The sequence below is a fragment of the Panthera leo genome, chromosome C2 (assembly GCF_018350215.1).
Source record: "Panthera leo isolate Ple1 chromosome C2, P.leo_Ple1_pat1.1, whole genome shotgun sequence".
NCBI classification, from domain to species: domain Eukaryota; kingdom Metazoa; phylum Chordata; class Mammalia; order Carnivora; family Felidae; genus Panthera; species Panthera leo.
The window spans coordinates 59,586,517-59,608,907 of NC_056687.1; the positions used below are offsets into that span (position 1 = coordinate 59,586,517).

The 22,391-nt window shown below is 36.3% G+C and overlaps 1 protein-coding gene across 5 annotated transcripts in view; it reads right to left on the bottom strand.

Annotated features, from left to right (window-relative positions):
- Window positions 1-22,391, bottom strand: part of SPICE1 (spindle and centriole associated protein 1) — a 56,660-nt gene that overhangs the window by 19,113 nt on the left and 15,156 nt on the right. For 3 of the 5 annotated variants that reach the window (XR_006193176.1, XM_042903659.1, XM_042903657.1), the window contains 7 exons: window positions 21,169-21,312; window positions 16,976-17,078; window positions 15,799-15,905; window positions 13,049-13,164; window positions 2,877-3,067; window positions 2,580-2,717; window positions 1,715-1,980 (listed from right to left, as the gene is read on the bottom strand). Coding sequence is in view for 4 of the 5 variants with exons in the window: in XM_042903659.1 (XP_042759593.1) it covers window positions 1,715-1,980; window positions 2,580-2,717; window positions 2,877-3,067; window positions 13,049-13,164; window positions 15,799-15,905; window positions 16,976-17,078; window positions 21,169-21,312 (1,065 nt within the window). In the remaining variant the exon portion in view is untranslated. The remainder of the gene's footprint in view (window positions 1-1,714; window positions 1,981-2,579; window positions 2,718-2,876; window positions 3,068-13,048; window positions 13,165-15,798; window positions 15,906-16,975; window positions 17,079-21,168; window positions 21,313-22,391) is intronic. The other 2 variants (XM_042903660.1, XM_042903661.1) reach the window with 2 other exon arrangements.

The window sequence follows — 22,391 nt, forward strand, 5'->3', positions numbered from 1 at the left end:
GGGCTGATGGCTCGGAGCCTGGAGCCTGCTTCCAATTCTGTCTCTCCCTCTCTCTCTGCCCCTCCCCTGTTCATGCTCTGTCTCTCTCTGTCTCAAAAATAAATAAATGTTAAAAAAAAAATTTAAAAAAAAAATAAAAAAAATTAAAAAAAAAGGTGAGAATTAGAATTTTTATCTGTATCTCTGTTTCTCTGAATTTCACACTGTATGAATGCATCACCAATTCAAAAATTAAGTTTGTTAAAAGAAAATTAAAAATAAATGACAGGCCTAAATGGTTTAACTTCATAAAGCAAGTGATTAGCTAAAAAGTATATGCTTCTAAACCTGTAATACTTTCAGAGAGCCAAAAGTACACTCCTAGAGATTCCTAACTTAAGGGTGGAAGAATGTGAAGACTTTCCTAAGTCTGACCATACAATAAATATTTCACTAAAAAGCAATTTTAGGAGGACATCTCCAGAGAAATTGGAACATCTGAATTAGAGAGACTGGGGCGCCTGGGTGGCTCAGTCAGTTGAGTATCCAACTTCGGCCAGGTCATGATCCCATGGTTCATGAGTTTGAGCCCCACGTCAGTCTCTTTGCTAACAGCTCAGAACCTGGGGCCTGCTTCAGATTCTGTGTCTCCCTCTCTCTCTGCCCCTCCTCCACTTGTGCTCTGTCTCTCTCAAAAAATGGATAAACATTTAAAAAAATTTGAATTAGAGCAATGAACCAACAATTTTAATAATAAAATGTCCTTGAACATTTTTGTTGTATTTAACAAATTTAAATGTATAAAAAAATAATAGTTTAAATAGATTTTTTGAAAGATGAAATGTTTACCCAACTCTAATTCCACAGCATTCTGAAGACTGATTATTCACAAATGAACTAAAAAACAATTCCTGCTAGTTTTATAAATTATTTTCACAACAACAAAATATTTCCCACTTCAGATACTAATGCAAAGCCTGAGTTAGTCACACAGATAACATGAAGAACTTTCCCCATCTGTGTCTATAGATTACAGGTATGCTGCTCTCCAAACTCAACTAAAGTGGGAGTAGGAAGCAGAAAAAGCATCAGAAGGAGGACACGTTGAGTAGTTCTACTGAATCTAATACTGCCAAACAATAATATTCAATATCAGCATAAGACATGATCTTATTTATAGCAGATTAACCCCTCTAATTATATTTTACTAAAACTCATATTAAAATCAACATCACTTAGCTGACCATGTATCAGTATATTAGATGATACATAAATCAGCATGCAGAGGAAAATTAAGAGGATAAAACTTCACTGCAGACAATCTAAAGCTGAGGTATTTTATTTTTTAGTTATTATTTTTTAATTTTTTTAAGATTTATTTTTGAGAGTGAGAGAGAGAGAACACAAGTAGGGAAGGGGCAGAGAGAGAGGGAGACAGAATCTGAAGCAGGCTCCAGGCTCTGAGCTGTCAGCACAGAGCCCGACACGGAGCTCGAACCCACGAACTGCGAGATCATGACCTGAGCCGAAGTCGACACTTAACTGACTGAGTCACCCAGGCGCCCCATGCTGAGATATTTTAAATAAAGCTATTCAGATTTGACTATATTTCATTTGGAGACTGCAATAAATTAAGGGTAGAGCAAAAACAAAAAAAAACAAAAACAAAAAAAACAACTCTAAGCATGTCTACCCGCACTCTGAAGAGGAGACTCTAATAACTTCTTGCTCTTACCTCTTTAAGGTACCGAACCAGGCGACAGAGGGAGCCCACCAGAGACAGAGTGAAGCCTGTGAGACCCTGACTACTTTGCAGTCCCTTGACCTCACGTCCTGTACACCGTTCATATTCTTCCATTTCATGTTCCACTTCATTTATCATGTGTTTGAGGACATCCAGGCTGGAATTATTGCTATTTGGTAAGTCTGTGGAGGCTGTGCTAGCTGTTAGTATGCTCTTTTTCTGCTTGGAAGGAGCATGAGAATCCAGTTTTCCTTTCACTGATAATGAGAGAAGTCATTCTATTATAAGACCAAGAAAAATTATACCAGAAAGCTACTAGAGAAACCTTTGACTGTTATTCACAATTTATAAACAAAAAATTTTTAATGTTTATTTATTTATTTTGAGAGAGAGACAGTGCAAGTCAGGGAGAGGCAGAGAGAAAGAGGAGAGAGAGAGAATTCCAAACAGGCTCTATGCTGTCAGCACAGAGCCCAACGTGGGGCCTGACCTCATGAAACCGTGAGATCATGACCTAACCTCATGAAACCGTGAGATCATGACCTGAGCCGAGATCAAGAGTTGGACACTTAACCAACTGAGCTACCCAGGCGCCCCTATAAAAGGTTTGTATAGAAGTTATAACCATTTTGTCATAAAAATCCATACAGGTTTACACTGTGTATAACAAAGACACTAAAACTATCTTTCTACAGAGTTACATGGCATAGAACATTTCTTAGCCACCATTCAACAAAGTCTTAATCAGTTGGCTCTGACTGGATGAGTTTAAGGGGAAAAACTTTACTAAGAGATTAAAGAAGTTGTATCAAGTTATGTGTTTACTAATTCATCTTGGCAAATTAAGGGATTGAACCTTTATTTAACAACTGTTTTTGCTTCCTTGAGTTCAGCACTTGTCCCACAACATAGCTTGAGTCTAGAGTCTCAGTAGATTCTTCAGATCGGAGCCTGGTGTGGATTCTCTTGACAGCATTGGTAGCATTCAGAGCAGCTAAAAGAAAAAGTATTTCCAAAAGAATCTCCAGTGAACAACAAAAAAGTTTTAAGCATTCCAATTAACAGATCTATCAGTATCTTATTCAATTAGGTAAAGACAGTCAAGACTAAATACCATTGCTTTAAAAATTGCTATGTTTAAAAAAGAACATACTAAAACAAGTCACTGTTCTGGGAGAAGTAAGACAATGGGGGAGCAAACCGTTTTGTTCCCCTGATGGAGGAGCAGATGATGGAGTTTCTGGAAGGGTTGTTACTTGTGACTGTGTTGTTATTTTCTGCTGAATATCAGTCCACAATTTTTTAATTAAGTCAGAATTATCTTCCTTTAGTTGGTGGAGGAACCTATAAATTATGAGACAACAAGCTACATTAAAATTAATAAATGCTGTCATTTAAACTGTTCAACTGCTTACATATTTGCTTGATGGAGCTTTTAATACTTCATAATCAAAGAAAAAATACATTTTCTTCAACTTATAAGACAGATGACTAAAATGCCAGTCTTCTTAGTGTTAGAAGAAATCATTCCATCTTCCTCCCAGTTTCCTACCTACATGGCTCCTAATCACAGGAGCAATTTGCCCTTTCTGGACTTTGGTGATATGGGCCCCATCCTCCTCCCTCTTTCCCAGAGAAAATACATGGCTTGGTCTTCTCTATTTTCTCTCTCCTGTGAAGGTTATCCTCAGAACATAGCCTCCGCTCATTGCTGAACTGAAGGGACTGGAGCAGACTCTGCCCTGAGTCTCTGGGAGCAGGGGAAGGAATGGAAGAGCTTGCAGTACAGGGAGTTAGAGCACTAAGCCTTTTGCTATAATCATCTTTAGTACTGATAAGGCTGATATTTTATCTCCAATCACCTGATTCCTTTGTCTTTTTCTCAGTTGGACGGAGGCTTAGAAGAGGCAGGAGACAAAAAAGTGGAAACAACCCAAATGTCCACCAACTGATGAGTGGAAAAGTAAAACGTACTACAATCACACAATGGAGTATTACATAGCCATAAAAAGGAATGAAGCGAAGATACATGCTACAACATGGATGAATCTTGAAAACATGCTTAGTAAAAGACACCAGACACAAAAGATCACATATTGAATGATTCCATATATATGAAATGTCCAGAACAGGCAAATATATAGAGATAGAAAATAGATTAATCTGATAGATCAGACAGGGCTAAAGGGCTTGGGAGGAAATGGGGTTTGACTATTAAAGAATATAGGGTTTCTTTAGGGTAATGAAAATGTTCTAAAATTGACTATAGGTTGCACAATTCTGCATATACTAAAAATCATTGATTATACTTTATGTGGGTGGATTGTATGGTATGTGAACTATAAATCAATAAAACTGTTATAAAAAAAAAAGAGGAAAAGGGAAATCTTATTTAGTGGCTCCACAAATGTCAACCTAAGGGAGTTGCCTTCAAGCAAATTATGCACATTGCACATTAGTTGCTACGAAACATATTTAGCAAAAGGCCTATAATGCAATCCATTCAAAGGGGGCTAGTTATCAAAGCATCAGAAAGAGTTCTCTGTAAAACAGTATTAGCTCTAAGTCCAACCTTCAGGATAAATCCTAAGAAAAGTGCTGTAATGAGATTTCTGCACAAGTTAGGAAAGTCCAAACCAATCTGAACTCACTGTCTCTAATGTTTATACTTTTAAAAGTCAGGTTATATGAAATAATAAGAAAAATGATACAATGCTACTTATGGTAGGTTTAAGAATGGCCTCCCCAAAGATACTTACAACTGAATCCCCAGAACCTATGAATGTTACCTTATCTGACTAAAAAGGGCCTTTGCAGATGTGATTAAGTTAAGAAGGATCCTGAGAAAAAGAGATGATCCTGGATTATCTGGATGGGCCCTACATGAAATCAAGTGTATCCTTATAAGAGGGAAACGTAGAGATTCTGACACAGAGACGGTAATGTGAAGACAGAGGCAGAGGCAGGAGGTATGTGGACTCAAGCCAAGGAAGGACAGCAGCCACCAGAAGCTGGAAGAGGCAAGGATTGGATTTCTCCCTAGAGTATCCAGAGGGAATGTGGCCATACCAACACCTTGATTTCAGCCTAGTGAAACTGACTTCAGATTCTGGCCTCTAGAACTGTGAGAGAATAAATTTCTGTTGTTTTAAGTCACCAAGTTTATGGTAATTTGTTAAAGTGGCCACAGAAAACTAATATAGACTTTGGTACCTGGATATGAGGTGCTAGCGTAACAAAATACTAAAAATGTGAAAGGAGCTGTGGAATTTGAAAACGAGTGAGGCTGGAAGAATTTTTAGGTGAATGACAGAAAAATCCTAGATTGCCTTAAATAGGCTATTCGTAAAATATGAATGTTAAAGACCCCAGCACTGAGGGTTCAGGAGGAAGTGAGGAACATGGTAGGGAAAGCCTCGATCATCATAACAGAATACTGGTAGAAATATGACTATTAAAGACCCTACCACTGGAGGAAGGGTTCAGAAGGAAATGAGAAACATGTTATTAAACTGGTAGAAAGGCAATCCTTATTATAAAATGGCAGAAAACTTAGCTGAGTTGTGTAGAAAGCAGAACTTGTAGGCAATGAACTTGGATATTTAGCTGTGGAGATTTCTAAGCAGAGTTGAAGGTACAGCCTGCTTTCCTATTGCTACTTAGAGTGAAATGCAGGAGGAAATAAATACATTGAGGGAAGAACTACTAAGCCAAAAGGAACCAGAACTTGATGATTTGAGAAATTTTCAGCCTGTCCAGAATGCAGAAGATGCTCAAATTAGGAGACACTATTAGGAAAGCATACCCTGGACAGAAGGTCAAGTGCATGGCTGAACGATGCTTTGCTAATATGAAAAGAGTAGGCATCTGACTCATGGATCCCCTCAATGATCTCAACAGAGGCCAGCAATATAGATGGGATTATCCAGGAAAGATCTCTGGAAGGCCTCTTATCTAATGGCATACAACATACAAAAGAGACCCATAAAGTCTCTTGAGAATGTTATACCTGCAGAAATACTGCCAGCTTGGACTGAAAGGGACAGAGATAGGATAAAGTGAAGGAAGGGTGTCAAACTCCCAAAATTCTATAGTCAGCAAACAGGCTGATAAAATTACTTGGTGTAAGCATGGGCTTCAAGGAAAATGAAGAATGACTTCAAAGCCAGAGCTGCAGGTATAAAGGCGTGCATAGGCTAAGGACAGAGCCACAGGCCCAAAGGACAGAGCCATGGACCCAAAGGGTGAAGCTTCAAGTCACAAAAGATTATTACCAGCTTTGAAACCTAATGGAATTTGCCTTGCTGAGTTTCAAAGTGGCTTAGGACTGGTGACCCCTTTCTTCCTTGGATTTTCAAATGGCAATGTCTATAATTATCCTATGTCTCTTCCATCATTGCATTTGAGAAGCAGATAACTTGTTTGGGTGCCTGGGTGGCTCAGTCAGTTAAGTGTCTGACTTTTGATTTTGGCTCCAGTCATGATCTCGTGGTTCATGAAATCGACCCCCGTGCTATTAGCATGGAGCCTGCTTGGGATTCTGTGTCAAAATAAAGAAACATTTAAAGATAAATAAATAAAAGCAGATAGCTTGTTTTCTAATTCCACAGGATCATCCACAGAGAGGAATACTGGCCCAGGATGGCTCTTATTCAGAGCTCACCCATACTTCCTTTAAATGCTAAGATTTGGTTTGAGTTGATAACATTTAGAGGAGATTTTGAACTTGAGTTCATGCTGAGACACCGGGGAATACTGGAATGAGGGTAATTATAAATTTTGCATGTGGGCCACTGGGGGCACTATGGTAGAACCTGAAGATATGTCCAAGAGAGGCAAAGGAAGACTTTAACATACAAAGAGAGGAAGGTAGAAGATAGAGGCAGAGATTGGAATGATGCAGCCACAAGCCAAGGAAGACCAACAGCCATCAAAACCCAGAAGAAGCAGGAGCACCTGGGTGGCTCAGTCAGTTAAGCATTGAACTTCAGCTCAGGTCATGATCTCACGGCTTTTGAGTTCAAGCCCCACATGGGGCTCTGTGCTATCAGCTCACAGCCTACTTCAGATCATCTGTCTGCCCCCCCTCCCAAAAGTAAATAAAACATTTTTTAAAAATAATAAAAAAAAACAAAAACAAAAGCAAAAAACAAAAACAAAAAAACCCTAGGAGCGCCAACGAACAGATTCTCCTCTAGAGCTCTGGAGGGAATGTAGCCCTGCCAAAACCTTGATTGGTCCGATGAAACTGATTTCAGATTTCTTGCCTCCTGAACAGTGAGAGAATAAATTTCTGTTGTTTTACACCACACAGGAACATATATTTACAGAAATTTTCAAACCAGAAGGCACCTTAGAGTTCTAACCCTCATATTTTACAAGTGAGGAAATACAAACTTACAGATTATCCAACTGTTAAATAACCCAAGGCTTACCCTCCAGATTCCAAGTCTAATGCTTCTTCTGATACCTCATGTTTAATAGTTAACAAGTAACATTTTGAGATATTAGGTATTCAAAAAAAACGGAAACTGTCTATTCACACAACTGATGAGATAAAACTAACCTTGCCCAAATAAAAAACAGTAATTTGATTCAAATGTAAAGAATAAAAGCAATTTGTATAAGATTAGTTGTATTTGGGTTCTGAAAGAAAAAACTGCTTAAAAGATGATACATGTTTCCAGGTGTCCTTAAGAAAACGGTGACCAGCTAAATTTGAATCACTCTATGCCAAAACCCACGAGACAAGGCAACAGGAAGAGCAAAAACAGCATATAACCCATACCTTCTACATTACTGGAATACAGAAAATACTACTAACTTCAAATTACTTATTAGTAGAAAAACACACACCAAGTTCCAGCAAAGATATTTCCTGAGTTCCTGTCAGAAACTCTAGCTGGATGTGAGGACAGTTCAAAACGACTGCACAAAGAAGAAAGCTGAGAGCCTAATGGTGACAAAATTACCTCCAAAAAGAAAATATGCAAATACTCTAGGTATGCAAATACTTAAAAAGAAAAGAAAAACACACACACACACAAAACCCCAAACCTAAGCATCATAATACTACTAAGAAGTGTATGGAACCCAAGGTGGTCTATCTTGGAAGGGCATCACTTCTTGATGTGAACAGGAAGGAAGAAGTGTTCTTAGGAGGTGAGTGCTGAGGGCAAAAGGAAGTGTATTATCTTAACACATTTAACTAGGGAGCACGGTTTAAGACAAAAAAGAACAACAGTACTGGAAGACAAACCAACTTCCACCTACTGATACTTAAAAAAAAAAAAAGCACCCATTAAAATAACTCTGCTTCACTGTAACTGAGAGAAAAACTACCCCAAACCCCCAACCCTCTCCACAAAATACACAAACTAAAACAGTCTATATCCATACAAAGACAATATAACAAAACAGAAAATTTAATTGAAATATTCCAGCTAATAAAAATTTCTCCCCTCCAAAGAAAAAGCAGAAAATATACTGTGACAAAACACTTTAAATGGAATTAAATATACTTGAACAAGCATTTGGAGATATGTATCTTTAATCAGAAATTCCAACACTAAGACCAGATATGGACAAAATCCAAGAAGAAACAAAATAAGAAGTGACTGAACTCAGGAAAGAATAAGAAGAAAAAGAAAAACTCAGAAATAAAGATTAAATTACAATGCATCCAATGGAGAATTGCTAAATAAACATTTAATAAGGAAGACTGAAGAATTATAGGAAAACAAAAAAATATAAAGAAGAATAAAAAAGGTTAGAAAGTACTAGAAATAGAAGACAAGAAACATCATTTTATGTATAAAAAAGGAGGCTCTGAAAAAGAAAAACAATGATATCAAACTAATATTTGAAACTACAATCCAAGGGAAGAAAGAAAGAAAGAAAGAAAGAAAGAAAGAAAGAAAGAAAGAAAAGAACTGAATCTATACACAAAAAGGGCAGCTGTGTTGGAAAAACTGACCTGGAAAGGTAAGCCCAAGACACAGCTTAGCAATATTAAATTTTAAAGACAGAAGAAACAAAATTTAAATATAAAGGAAATTAAGTACCTACATAAAAATGCCAAATTATTTATAAGGGCAAGAACATTATTCGAGCATCAGACTTGTCAAAGCAACATTCAAAGCAAACTAAGAATGGAGGAACATTTTCAAGAAAATGGGGAAATTCAAAGAAACAATGCATCAATCAAAGATTTTCTATCTGGCCAAGCTGTCCCTCAAACTTTTAAGCCTTTCAAGAACTCAAGGAATACTATATTCACAAATGCTATAGCATGAGCCCTGACAGATCCAACCAAGAGTTAACTAGGGAAACATCAAAAAAAGACCAATGATGACCATTTACTATATTTAATTGTAGCTCCAAAACTAAAACCAAAATGGCAATACACAGGGAAGAATAATATGTTTTATGTTCTGTCAAAGCAAAAAATATGCAGCTAAAAGAGGAGAAGGCCTGAGAGAAAAGGGAAAGAATGAGAATACAGAATAACTTATTTGTTGTACAGGAAGCAGGTAGAAGTCAAAATACCACTTAATGCCAACACACCAGACAACAAAAGATTAAAGAAAATAGGGGACTGAAACCCTCTATAAAAGGTAGATATAAAGGCAACCAACCAGAACAAAATTACCAACTTCCTAGACACCAACAGAAATTTTTAAGAGAACAGAGAAGGGGCACCTGGGTGGCTCAGTCGGTTAAGCGGCCAACTTCGGCTCAGGTCATGATCTCGCAGTCCGTGAGTTCGAGCCCCGCATCGGGCTCTGTGCTGACAGCTCAGAGCCTGGAGCCTGTTTCGGATTCTGTGTCTCCCTCTCTCTGACCCTCCCCCGTTCATGCTCTGTCTCTCTCTGTCTCAAAAATAAATAAACGTTAAAAAAAAAAAAATTAAAAAAAAAAAAAGAGAACAGAGAAAACATCACAAAGAAGAAAGAAAACCGTAATTACAGTATAACACCATAGTACTATAAAATAATCTGACAAAGTTGACATCAAACACATCAACCATATTAATAAATATTACAAGCTTACTTTACTAATTAAAGAAAAAAAGATTCTCAAACTGGCTAACAAGGCAAGACCCAACTCTATGCTGAAAATAAAAGACACACCCAGCACCCAACAATTTAGAAAGGCTAAAATAAAAGGATGAGCAAAGATGAACCAGGTAATTAGAAGCAAGAAGGCAGAGATTTCACTCCTGATATCAAAGTAGAACTGAAGCCACAGGTATTAAATATGAAAAAGGACACTCATAATGCTAAAAGCCATACTTCACAATGAAGATACAAGACTTCTGGATATCCATGTACCAAAAAACACAGCAGTCACCCATACAAGGATGAAGGTATTCAACTACAAAGAGAATTAAATATACGTAAACATCAAATGCGAAGAAAAATAGAAAACACTAACAGAGACTTTAATACACTACTCTCAATATATAAGATTGTGGCAAAAATGAGACACAGAAAAAGTAAACAACATAATCAATGAAGTAAATTTTATGGATATACATATAGAACTTTACACCTTGTTAATATAGAATCTACCTTCTTCTCAAGCACACAAATGGAGCATTCACAAAAATTTAATCATATATTAGGCCACAAAGAAAACATCATTAAGCTCTACAAGTAGAAATATCATAAACCACCCTCTGAGTATAATAAAACTAGAAATAAGAAAACCAAAAACAAAGAAACCCCTCTGTCTGGAAACATTTTTTAAAAACCTTCTACGGGGTGCCTGGGTGGCTCGGTCGGTTAAGCGTCTGACTTCGGCTCAGGTCATGATCTCAGGGTCCGTGGGTTCGAGCCCCGCGTCGGGCTCTGTGCTGACAGCTCAGAGCCTGGAGCCTGTTTCAGATTCTGTGTCTCCCTCTCTCTGTGACCCTCCCCCGTTCATGCTCTGTCTCTCTCTGTCTCAAAAATAAATAAACGTTAAAAAAAAAAAAAATTTATTAAAAAAAAAAACAACCTTCTACTAAACAACTCCTAGGTAAAAGAAAAAATATAAACTGAAATTACCTAATTTCTAAAATAATAAAGCACTACGTATTAGAATATATGTTACACATTTAAAGCACAGACCAGAATAAAATTCAGAACCTTAAACGTATTTATCAATTAAAAATAAAGTATGAAAATAAATATATTAAATTACCAACTGCAAAAGAAAGCAAAGTAGAAAAAAGCAAAGTAAATGAAAGAAAACTAAAAGAAGCGAAGATGAAAGTGAAAATTGATAAGAAGACATCAGAAAAACAGTAGCTCTAATTAATAAATCAAAATCCTGGTTCTTTAAAAATTTAACAAGATAGACAAACCACTAACTAACCTAATTGTAAAACATGGGAGGGAGGACAAAAAGAAATGAAGAAGGGGAGATAAGCACGAAAGCAAAAGACATTTTTTACAAGTACAGAAATTATTTGCACACCTCTATGGAAATACATTGACAAGCCTACAAAAAATGGATAATTTCCTAAGAAAATATAATTTACCAAAATTGACTTGAGTAGAAGTAGAAAGTTTAATCCACTCTCCATGGAAGAAGAAAAGTTATTATGACACTTCACCACAAAAAAGCACCACATTCAAATAGTTTCACAGGGAAATTCTACAAACCTTTTGAAGAACACAGGGTCCCAAACTACATAAATTGTTTTAGGACTTAAACAATTAGAAAATGTTCTGGATGCTTCTCATGAAATCAAGTATAATATTGTTACCTCAATCTGATATTACATATTTAAAAAATTATAGACAATATTATTTAAGAATATTAACGCAAGAATACTAAATAAAATATTAACAAACAACATCCAACACTACAATAATGAAAAGAATACACCATGGCCAAGTGGAATTTATTTCAGTAATGCAAGAATAGTTCAATATTAAAAAATCCATAATCTAATGCACCATATTAATAGATCTAAAGCAGGAAACTTATATGATTATCTCTATAGATCTTGAAAAAGTCAACACTCATTCCTGATTTAAAAAAAAAAAAACAAAACCTCAAAATAAGAACTGATAGACCTTTCCTTAGCATTGTTAAAAAACAAAAAACAAAAACAACAAAAACTTCACTTCTTTTTTTTTTTTTTTTTTTTTTTTTCAAAAACTTCACTTCTAAAACCAGCACCTTACTTAAGAGGAAACAAAAGAGTCACTTTCACAGATCAGGGACAACACATAGATGCCCACTATTTCCACTATTTTTTTTTTCACTATTTCCACTATTATTTAATACTGTCCTATAGCTACTGCAATATACAAAAGAAACCAACTAGAGATATAACACTTAGAAAATATATAAAACTATGTCTATTTGCAGATGACATGATGGAATACCTGGAAAACTCTAGAAAAACAATGCTAAAACTAACTCAACCAAGATTCAATAAGTTAGCAGAATATCAAGATAACACACTGAAATCAACAGGCTTCGTAAACACAAACAACTACTTAGAAGGTATAATGGAAGAGGAAAATCCCATTTGAGAGAATAACAACAACAACAAAACATTAACTACTTAGGGATAAACCACAAAAAATGAGCAAAATCTATATAAGAAAAATATTAAAACACTGCAAAAACAAAAATGTAGACATTAACAAATGGAAAAATATACTTTGTCCTGGATAGTAAAACCCAACATAATAAAGATGTCAGTTCTGCCTAGTTTATTTATTTTATTTTTTTATTAAATTTTTTTTAATCTTTATTTTTGAGGCAGGGGAAGGAGGGGGAAAGGGGGAGGGAGGGGCAGAGGGAGAGGGAGACGCAGAATCAGAAGCAGGCTCCAGGCTCTGAGCTGTCAGCCCAGAGCCTGACACGGGGCTTGAACCCACAAAACACAAGATCGTGACCTGAGCCGAAGTCGGACGCTCAACTGACTGAGCTACCCAGACGCCCCTGCCTAGTTAATTTATTAAAAGAACAAAAATACCAATAACCTTTTCTTATGAAGCTGGATAAATTGATATTAAAGTTCACATGGATAAATAAACATGTAAAAATCATTAAGAAAACTCTGAATTAAAAAACCAGTACGAGGCAAGTCTATTCAAACACCACAAACTCTAAAATAGTGTGGTATTAGAGCATAACTAGAGAGACAAGGCCAATGGACTAGAATAGTAAATCCAGAAATAGACCCAATATTATAATATGTCAATAACATATGTCAATATATATATAATATTATATTATATCTCAATAAAGCTGAAAATCAAAAGAAGTATACTTGGAAGAAAGGGAAGCACTGTAGAGATTTATGCCACATATACATACCTGTCTACATTCGTATTTGACAGAGAGTTGATAGAGTTATCCAATTCATTCTCACTTTCTCCAGACTGGCTGTTAACAGTTCCTTCTTCTTCTTCATCATCTACTTCATTAAGAGCCTTTCTCAACGTAACAATAAAAATAAAAATACAAGTTGGTTATATATACACTCATCCTTTCTTTCTTTTTATCGTAACAATTGAGAGGTCCCTCCTTCTAAGGCTAACATCTCCACAAGTGCTCTAGAACCTAAACCCTCTCACCTCCATTCTACTCCATGACCTTCTATCTCCTGCCTCTCCAACCTCTCCCTCTGTACAGGCTTCAGCTCATCCACATTTAAATGTGAACAAGTCTCTCTCATTGTATCTTCTCCCTTTCACCACCAAACCTCTTGAAAGAGTCGCCCCCCACTTCCCATTTACCATCTGTGCCCTACAACTTTGCTTCTGCCCTACCATTCCACTCAAACTGGTCTCTACAAGGTCAACATCCTCTTCTGATTTGTTCCTAGATCAAACAGATTATTTTTTTTTAGTTTTTGCCTTCCCTTACTTCTTTGATTCGTTAGACATTAATTACCACTCCTTTCTTCCCTTCAAGATCTTCTTGATACACACTTCCTTTTAATTGGCATGATACCAGATTTCCCTGTTGTTTTTTGTTTTTTGTTTCTCTATTCCCAATCTCCTTTATTGGTTCTTCTTTCTACTATTTCTTAATATCTAATGGGACTCAAGGTCCTCCCTTTGGACCTTTTCTCCTCTCGTCTGATTCCCTTTCTGAATGACTGTAGTTCCAAAGCTGCAATCACAAGTAAAATACTGTGAATTCTCAAATTTCTACCTTTACCCAGATTTCACTGGAGCCCTAGGCAATTATATCCAACTGCCTAAAAGATATCCCTAGTAGACATCCTATATACATATAATAAACATGTCCCAAATTAGTCATCTTCCTAAGCCTCTCCTATTATTCTTCCAGAAGCCTTGTTCCTGCCATATTACCTAAGACCATGAACAGCATCACTATCTACTGATATGCTCAAGCCAGCAAACTGGGAGGTATCCTTCTTTCTCATACATCACATCCAATCAGCTCCCAAATCCTGTCAATTCTATCCCTTTTTAAAATCTCTCAAATTTATCCCTTTTCCCCTCTACCTCCTTCTCTACTGCCACTGCTTAGGTTAGGCTCCCACTACTTCTCACTAAAATTCTATCCTAGGGTGACTGGGTAGCATCCAAGTTCAGCTCAGGTTATGATCTCACGGTTCCTGAGTTCAAGCCCCACATCAGGCTCTCTGCTGCCAGTGTGGAGCCTGCTTTGGGTCTTCTGTCTCCCTCTCTCTGCCCCTCTCCTGCTCACACTCTCTCTCAAAAATAAATATATATACATACATACATACATACGTAAATAAATTCTATCCTGAGTCTTCTAATCAGATCCTCTCACCAGTCTCCTCCCTCCCAAACCCATCTTTCACTCTACAGTCGACTTCATCATGACTCTACTCTTCCTATAATCTTTTGGTGGCTCTACTCTTACTTTCTGGTTCCTTAGCCCTTCACTACCTAGTTCCTCCCTGTCTCTCTAATATCAGCTCTTGCCAATTCCCCATCCCCATAAAAGAGACCATGATATCTGAAAGCTAACATTTTTAGTAAATGCCGAAACATAATGGTTTTTGGCTAGAGATACGGCTAATGGGTGTTGGCTATTTAAAACGTGTAATTTTACTTAACTGCCTTTGTAAATAGAAAACAATACTTAACATGGTTTTTTATGATTTTGGACCTTATAATTCCCTAGGATCAACCCTCTAATTGATGATTCTCCTTTTCTTCATAGGACATATATATAACCTAGGAAATTGCATTAAACAGGTATTGAGTCCTAATCAGTTCTACGAAGTTGTTTTATTTTAGTATTAAATTCTTCAAGTGCTTTTAAAAAATGTGTCCCATCTCAAAATTCTAAACATTTTGATTCATGAGTTAACCATTAATGAATTAATCATTAATTCATTAATGGTTTCAATTAGCTTAGGATATGGTTAATTAACATTTTACTACTAAAATAAATTTTCCCATCTAACTAGACAATATATCCCAAGTTTCCTGGGTAGCTACTTTTTAAACACACTATTAGAAGGGACTAACATTTAATGAAGAGCTAGTATCTGGAATTATGCTAGGCATTTTACATAAGTTATCTCAGCTGATCCTCACAACAACCATAGTAAGTATATTCTATTCCCATTTAACAAAAAAACCAAAAACACTCTGAGCCAATTCAGACACCTTAAGAAATCAACTCCAGATCAAAGAGCTAGTAAGTAATAGAATACAAACATAGATCCACCTGATTCCAAAATGCAAGTGAAAAGACTCCCCACTCCTTCCATACTGGCAGATGGAACCCAGCTTGAAGGCCATCTCTGATGCCAACAAGCTATGTGATCTTGGAAAGGCACTTAATTTTTCTGAACCTCAGGTTTTTCTTCTGCTAAACGGAGATAATAATAGCTTACCTTGTAGGTAAGTACTCAATAAAAGGTAGCTATCATTATCCAGTCCTGTCTTCTTTGGTACAAACATTACTCACAGAGAGTGCAATATGCTTCAGTAAGAACAATTCTAACAACCATAACTAGATATCTGTTGATATTTAAGCTTTTGAAATGTTTACCACAATACCTACATAAGCTTAATTTCCACATAAGTATGATGGCTATGAGAATAGCACATTACCTGAGGCTCTATGACAGATTCACTAAGAATGGCCTGGCTGACAGGGTCTTGATTTACCACGATGGGACCCTGAGAGGAATCAGGAGCCACTGTTACATTCGGAAACCCTGCAGAAGGAAAATAAGTAATGATGATTTTATTTCATTTAGTTAAATTGACTTTACAAACAATACACATTGCCCTAAGTTTGTTATCACATGAAAATCTTAAATAATAATAATAGCAGCTCACATTCATATAAACACTTACTATATGCCAGGCGCTGTTCCAAGTACTTTTACATATATTAAGTCATTTTACCCTCACAAAATCTGATGAGATTGTTACTAGTATTATCTTACAGACCAGTAAACTGAAACTCAGAGACATGAAGCAAATGGCCCTGAGTCACACTAATAAATGGCTAAGCCAAGATTGAAACTTACACTAAAAACTAATGATCTATTTTTAGGGATTAAACAATAGATTACATACACATTAAAGTGAATGATGCTATGTCTCTGAACAGAGGTAAAGTCCCTTTTAGAGAGAGACTGAAGTAGATTTAGACTTCAAATTAAGTTTTACTCAAGTTACACAAATACAAATACTTTATATGGTAACTTAATATTAATAAACGAAATTAAGTCATATTTTAAATTATAAAATCTTGTATATTGCCCTATAAAATATCCTAGCAAATAATAACAATTTACCTTTGCTTAGCTCAGTAATTTGTAATAGTTAATATTCTTAGTGAAAAAAAACAAATTATAATGAGTCTATGCCTAACAACTCTTATATGTTATCCACTCTAGAATACTTGTGATATAAATAATGTGGTGCCCAAGGGGCACCCAGGTGGCCCAGTCAGTTAAGCAGATGACTCTTGGTTTCAGCTCAGGTCATGATCCCACGTCCTCGTGGGTTCAAGCCCTGTGTCGGGCCCTGCACTGATGACGTACAGCCTGCTTGGATTCTCTCCCTCCCTCTTTTTCTGCCCCTCTCCCACTTGCATTGTCTCTGTCTCTCTCAAAAATAAATAAACTTAAATAAATAAATAAATAAATAAATAAATAAATAAATAAATAAATAAATAAAGGGGTGCCCGAGAAATGATTTAAAATTCTTCCAAATAGCCAGCTATGGGCTATGGTTAATAAGAAAAAGAAGTTTTTGTTTGAATTGAATACATTACCTGTGCGCCTACGAGGAAAATCGACAAATAGATCTTTTGCTTCAGCCATCAAATGATCAGATTTTTCCAAAACATCCTGCATCTGGTATTGATCAGAAAGAATCTAGATACGTGTTAATGATAAATATATTACTCAGAAAAATATATATACATATACTTATGAAATCACAAAGGAAAAGTCCATACAAAGGTAGCGGGCATAAAAATAACCAAAGGCCACTACCTTTCTAAAATCCTTCAGTGACAATATCCTTAAGTACCAGTAGATGGGGCTATTACAATAATTAATAGATTTCATGTGCTTGGCCACAATCCAAGTAAGAAATACATTATTTAACTGCGAACCAGCATACAAACAAATGTAAATGTATAACAGAATAAAAGTTTTACTTAACCTTACTCTTTGAGAACCACTCTGAAATTTTCCTTTTAGCTCCTATTTCATTTTTTTAAATAATGGCTACAACACACTAACTCAATTTCACAATCCACTAAAAAGTTGTGATCCACAGTTTGAAAAACATTGATTAAAGACATAAATCTCTGAGCCATAAATTCAGAGGTGTTTCAACCTTTAAAGTGTATTTCATAACCTACTATTGGATCATGATCAACAACTTAGAGAATATGAGCTAAGATATGAGGTTTAGGGCATCAAACAAAGTGATGCTTCTGTATTTATAAACAAGATGGATTTTTATCATGGGGGGATGAGAACCAAAACAATACCATTACAGTAGTGCCTCTGATTAGGCACTTTCAACTTAGGAACTTTCATAATTACAAGCAAGGACATGCAGGCAAGTCAACTCTAGCCACCACCGCCAGATGGCATTCTTAAACTGAAAGGAGTCACAAAATTGGAAACGACCCACAGTTTCCAACAATGATTCAAAACAATAAAGCATCTGGCAACAAATGCTCTTACCAGAATCTCTCTAGCCCATGGAAACAGGTATATAATATAACCTTAGTTACTGTTTTAGGACACTGACAAAAATAACAAGAATAAAATTCTATTTCCCTTCTTCTCCTGCTGTAGCCAACCATGTTGGCTAGCTCACTAGATGAGAATAAAGTCCTGAATTTGTTCCTTCCACAAAGAGTAAGCTTTGGAATGCTATAAGGCAAAGAGCACATTTGGAGCGAGAAGACTGGGATCCTAGGCCCAGTCAAGGGATACTAAGCAAAATCCAACCTCTCTAAACTTAGTTTGCTAATATGGAAATGAAAATACCACCACCTTCCCCAAACCCAAAGGGGTATTATCAGGATGGAGACACAATGAAAACCTGTATCATTCTAGAGATATTTGACAATGTTGTTACAACTTAAAGTGTATTATCCCATGAACCAAATTTCAGTCCCTGGTTAGCGATCTTGCAAGTACATACAATACATGCAATTAGAGCTTAGGAAAGAAAGTAAATGGAACATTATAATCTATCGTTTAAACTAGGAAAACTACACACAGAATATTTCCTAATAGCAGTTTGATATTACTATTTTAAAAAAAATCACTGACCTTCCATCAAAATAAAAAGATATAACTGACAGAAGCAGATTACAGAGGAATAACTTTATCATATCAAGACCTGATATTAATTATAATGAAGTCTCCAGTAAAGCTGCTGCCCTGTTGTACTCTGCCAGTCTGCCCAGCCTTCTAGGGACAGATGGTTTGAGAGACCAGAGATCAGTGTGTTGGCTTTCTTTTGCTCTTTCTAGATTTACTTATCGCTTCTTTCGGTTAAAACTCATCCTCTTGATAGGTAAGCCAATCTCTGCAAGCCCATCTGTATACATTACTTTCCCAGATGGGTTCACAGAACACAAGGCCAAAGTTATGAATGGTGGTACACAGCCTGGATTTGCAAAGGACTGTCCAAGATTCCTTCAAAAACATTATAAAAAACTTCCCATCCTAGCACTTTTGTTCTCTGATAATAAAAACCAGATTGAAATAGGAAATTGCAGAGAGACTTGGGAAGTTATTATACTTTTAGAATTTATAAAATCTTCATCAAAGTCTCCCTCTCTCTGAATCTGGACCCTCATTTGCCTGATTCCCATAACATGAATGCATCCTACAGCAAATGCCAAAGAGCTTTTCTCTGAATTTTTGTTAATCCAGGAGTCCAGCCCTGGGGGCTGGATGGGTAGCGGTAGCTCTTAATACATAATGATAACTGCCTACATGAATATTCTCAACAAGCCTTCTTCATTTGATCCCTTTACATCCCTGAACAGAGACATTACAAATTGAACACTGAAGTAACAGATATACATATCCTTTGACTCAGCAATTCCATTTTTAAGAATTTGTCCTATAAATAAAGTTTTACATGTACTTAAAAACATTCAAGGATATTCAATGTATTATTTGTAGAACCAAGACAGGTAATAATCTGTGGGTGACAGACCTGCCACTTATCCACCAATCTCCTTTCTTTCCATTTTCCTTTCAACAGCAGAATCCCCAAGTTTTAGCCAAGTACATAGCTAGATTTCCTGACCATCATTCCAGGTGAGAATGGTCATGTGATGAATTTCTGGATAATGGGAGACAAGCCAGAATTTCTGGGCAGTATGTGAAAGGAGTAGCATGCATTCTCTTCCCCTTTTCATGTTGGCTGGAATACAGCTGAAGGAAGTTGGAACAGCCATTCTCTACTCAAGAGGTGGAAGTCCTGGAATAAAGGGCCCCAGCGTCCCAACCAACTACCATTTTCTTCTCAATTGTTTTATAAACAGAAATAGATTTCTATTTTGTTTAAACCACTGTATCTTGGGGTCATTCTTCTTCCAGAAGCCTAAGCTTTACTCCAGTACACTTCCTAAGTGCCCACAAATAAAGCAGTAAATAAATAAACTGTGGTACATCTATATACTATCTGGCCAAAAAAAAAAAAAAAAAAAAAAAAGAAAAGGTAGATTTCTACATACCGACATGGATAACCTCCAAAATATATGGTTAAATGGAAGTACCTGAATCCTACTAACAGCAGAGGTTCTCAATCCTGCAACGTACTAAAATTACACAAAAACTGTCTAAAAAATACCCACATCACAGGTCCACTAAATCAGAATGTCCTTGTATAGCTACATCTTGGTCCAAATGTGGTGATTATTTAATGGAAGTTCTCAACCCTGATCTACTGTGCAGTGAGTGTTGAGAACCATGACACCAGAGCCTGAGGAGCGGCCCTGGAGTGGAGGCAGAGAGACTTCACACACCCTCTTTCACGGCTCTTCCTCTGATCCCTACATCTACCACACCCATTCCTTGTATAAGCAATTCAGAACCCGAGCAGGAGCCACAAGAGATGGGACATAAAAGCCCAGAGCCACCTCAAAGGGGCTGCCTTGTTTCCTGGTCACTGAGAATTACCCTATAACGTTGAAATATGCATGACGGTCCAAGATCACCAAAACATACTTATCTATAAAGAACCATATTCCCTCCATCCACTGTTCTTTTTATAAGTTCATGTAAACATTTATTTGGGAGCTAGAATTCTTCCTGCTGATATATAAGATCAAGACTTTTACATTTCACTAAGAAGCCTAATGGATTCCTCAAAAGACAGAGTGATTTAGAGCTGCAGTGAAAGGTCACCCAGACATCCAAGTGCCATAAGCTTCAATAATGAACAAGAAGCAACACGACAAAGTACATTTCTTTTACAATGATTACAGTGATATCATCCCAAATAAAAGAGTTTTTACTGTGGTTTCCTCTTATTTGCCATATTGTTTATTCCTATACATCTGATTACTTATCCAAACACCCTACATCTGTCAAAAGATTAAGCCAAAGACAAATGGCTAACACATTTTTTCTTTGCAAAGTAATCAATCTAACACCACTTGTGTGAACTGAGAAAAGTAATTATATATATGACACTAATTATGTGCCAAGGACTGTCCTAATCCCTTTATTACTACATATCACGAAAATCTCTTAACAATACAGTCAGACAAGTCACACAAACAGTAACTTGCAGAGCAGGAATTCAAACCTCCAAACTAGACTAATCGTCACTCTGCTGCTTTTTTCAAAGTCCATGTGTAGATCACTGTATAAGGACGCAATCATCTGCCAGACCTTCTCCAATGTGAAACAAATTTAGGGGGAAAGAGAGAACCCCATTTATCACTTTCTTCTCTAATATTATGCAGCTCAGCATTACCTCCCTCATGATAGATAATCTCCTTCTCTCAAGATGAGAAATTTCTGGTTTCTGCTTCTTCCATTTTCTCTTCAAAGCTTTTTCTTGCAGTTCCCAGTGTACTAATGCTCTGTTCTTTGATTTGTGTATTTCATGACGACGTATCTGTACAAAAGGAAAAAAATATAAAAGAATGTTTCAGGAACAAAGATGTTGCCTATTCAGATGGTGAGAACACCTAATCTAACTCATCTATTAAAAATATTTTTCTGGTCCAACACATATATATTTATTCATATTCACAACCAAAATTTTCACAGTCTTCTACATTTTCAAAAGTGATTAAAAAAAAGAAGTCTCTAGAACTAGTAGACCTAGCAAAAAGACAAAATGAAAAAAATATCAATTTTTACCTCCTTTGTACAAGACTATTCAATAAACTGCTATTTTTCAAACTGCAGGTGAAGACTAATTTAATGAGTGGCAAAATCAATTCATGGGTCAAATCAACATTTTTGAAATAAAATAGAATATAGAATAGAAAATATTAAGAGTACATCACATTTAATAAAGTTAAAAACTGTGTTTTATTAAACTTTTCAGTTATGTATGTGTGTATATGTACAATTACATACACACACACACACACACACACACACACACACAGTGACTAACCACAATGTAAAAGATACAAAGCCCACTGAGTCACCTTTGGCAAAGGCACACCCATTTCATAATACTCACATCACTACCAAAAACTAACAATGCACTATTTTTTAGAGCCCTGCAAAGGCTGCATGTAGAAGAGGGTCGCTGGAGATGCAGAACTCCAAGAAAGTAGAATTGCTGAAGCAGAAGCAGAGATTTGAACCACAACTTAAGAGTTAGAGGAGAGTTCACAGAGCTGGCTAAGGAATAGGAGCAGATACTGGCTTCACAAGCACTCTAGTATTCAGAACTATGAAGAGAACAAGATCTATAGGGCATCTGATAAAACGTACTGCAACAACCAAATACCGTGCAAAGATTCTGAAGACCAAAAACAAATGAAAACGACATTTTTGAGACATCTGGGGAAATACGAATATGGACTGGGAATTAGGCAATACCAAAAAAGTATTGTTACTTTTATTAGGTATGATAACAGCATTGTGGTTATATAAGAAAATATCTGCATTTTTTTAAATGCAAACTGAATATGTTGGCACAAAATGACACGTTCTCTGAGATTTGCTTTAAAATGC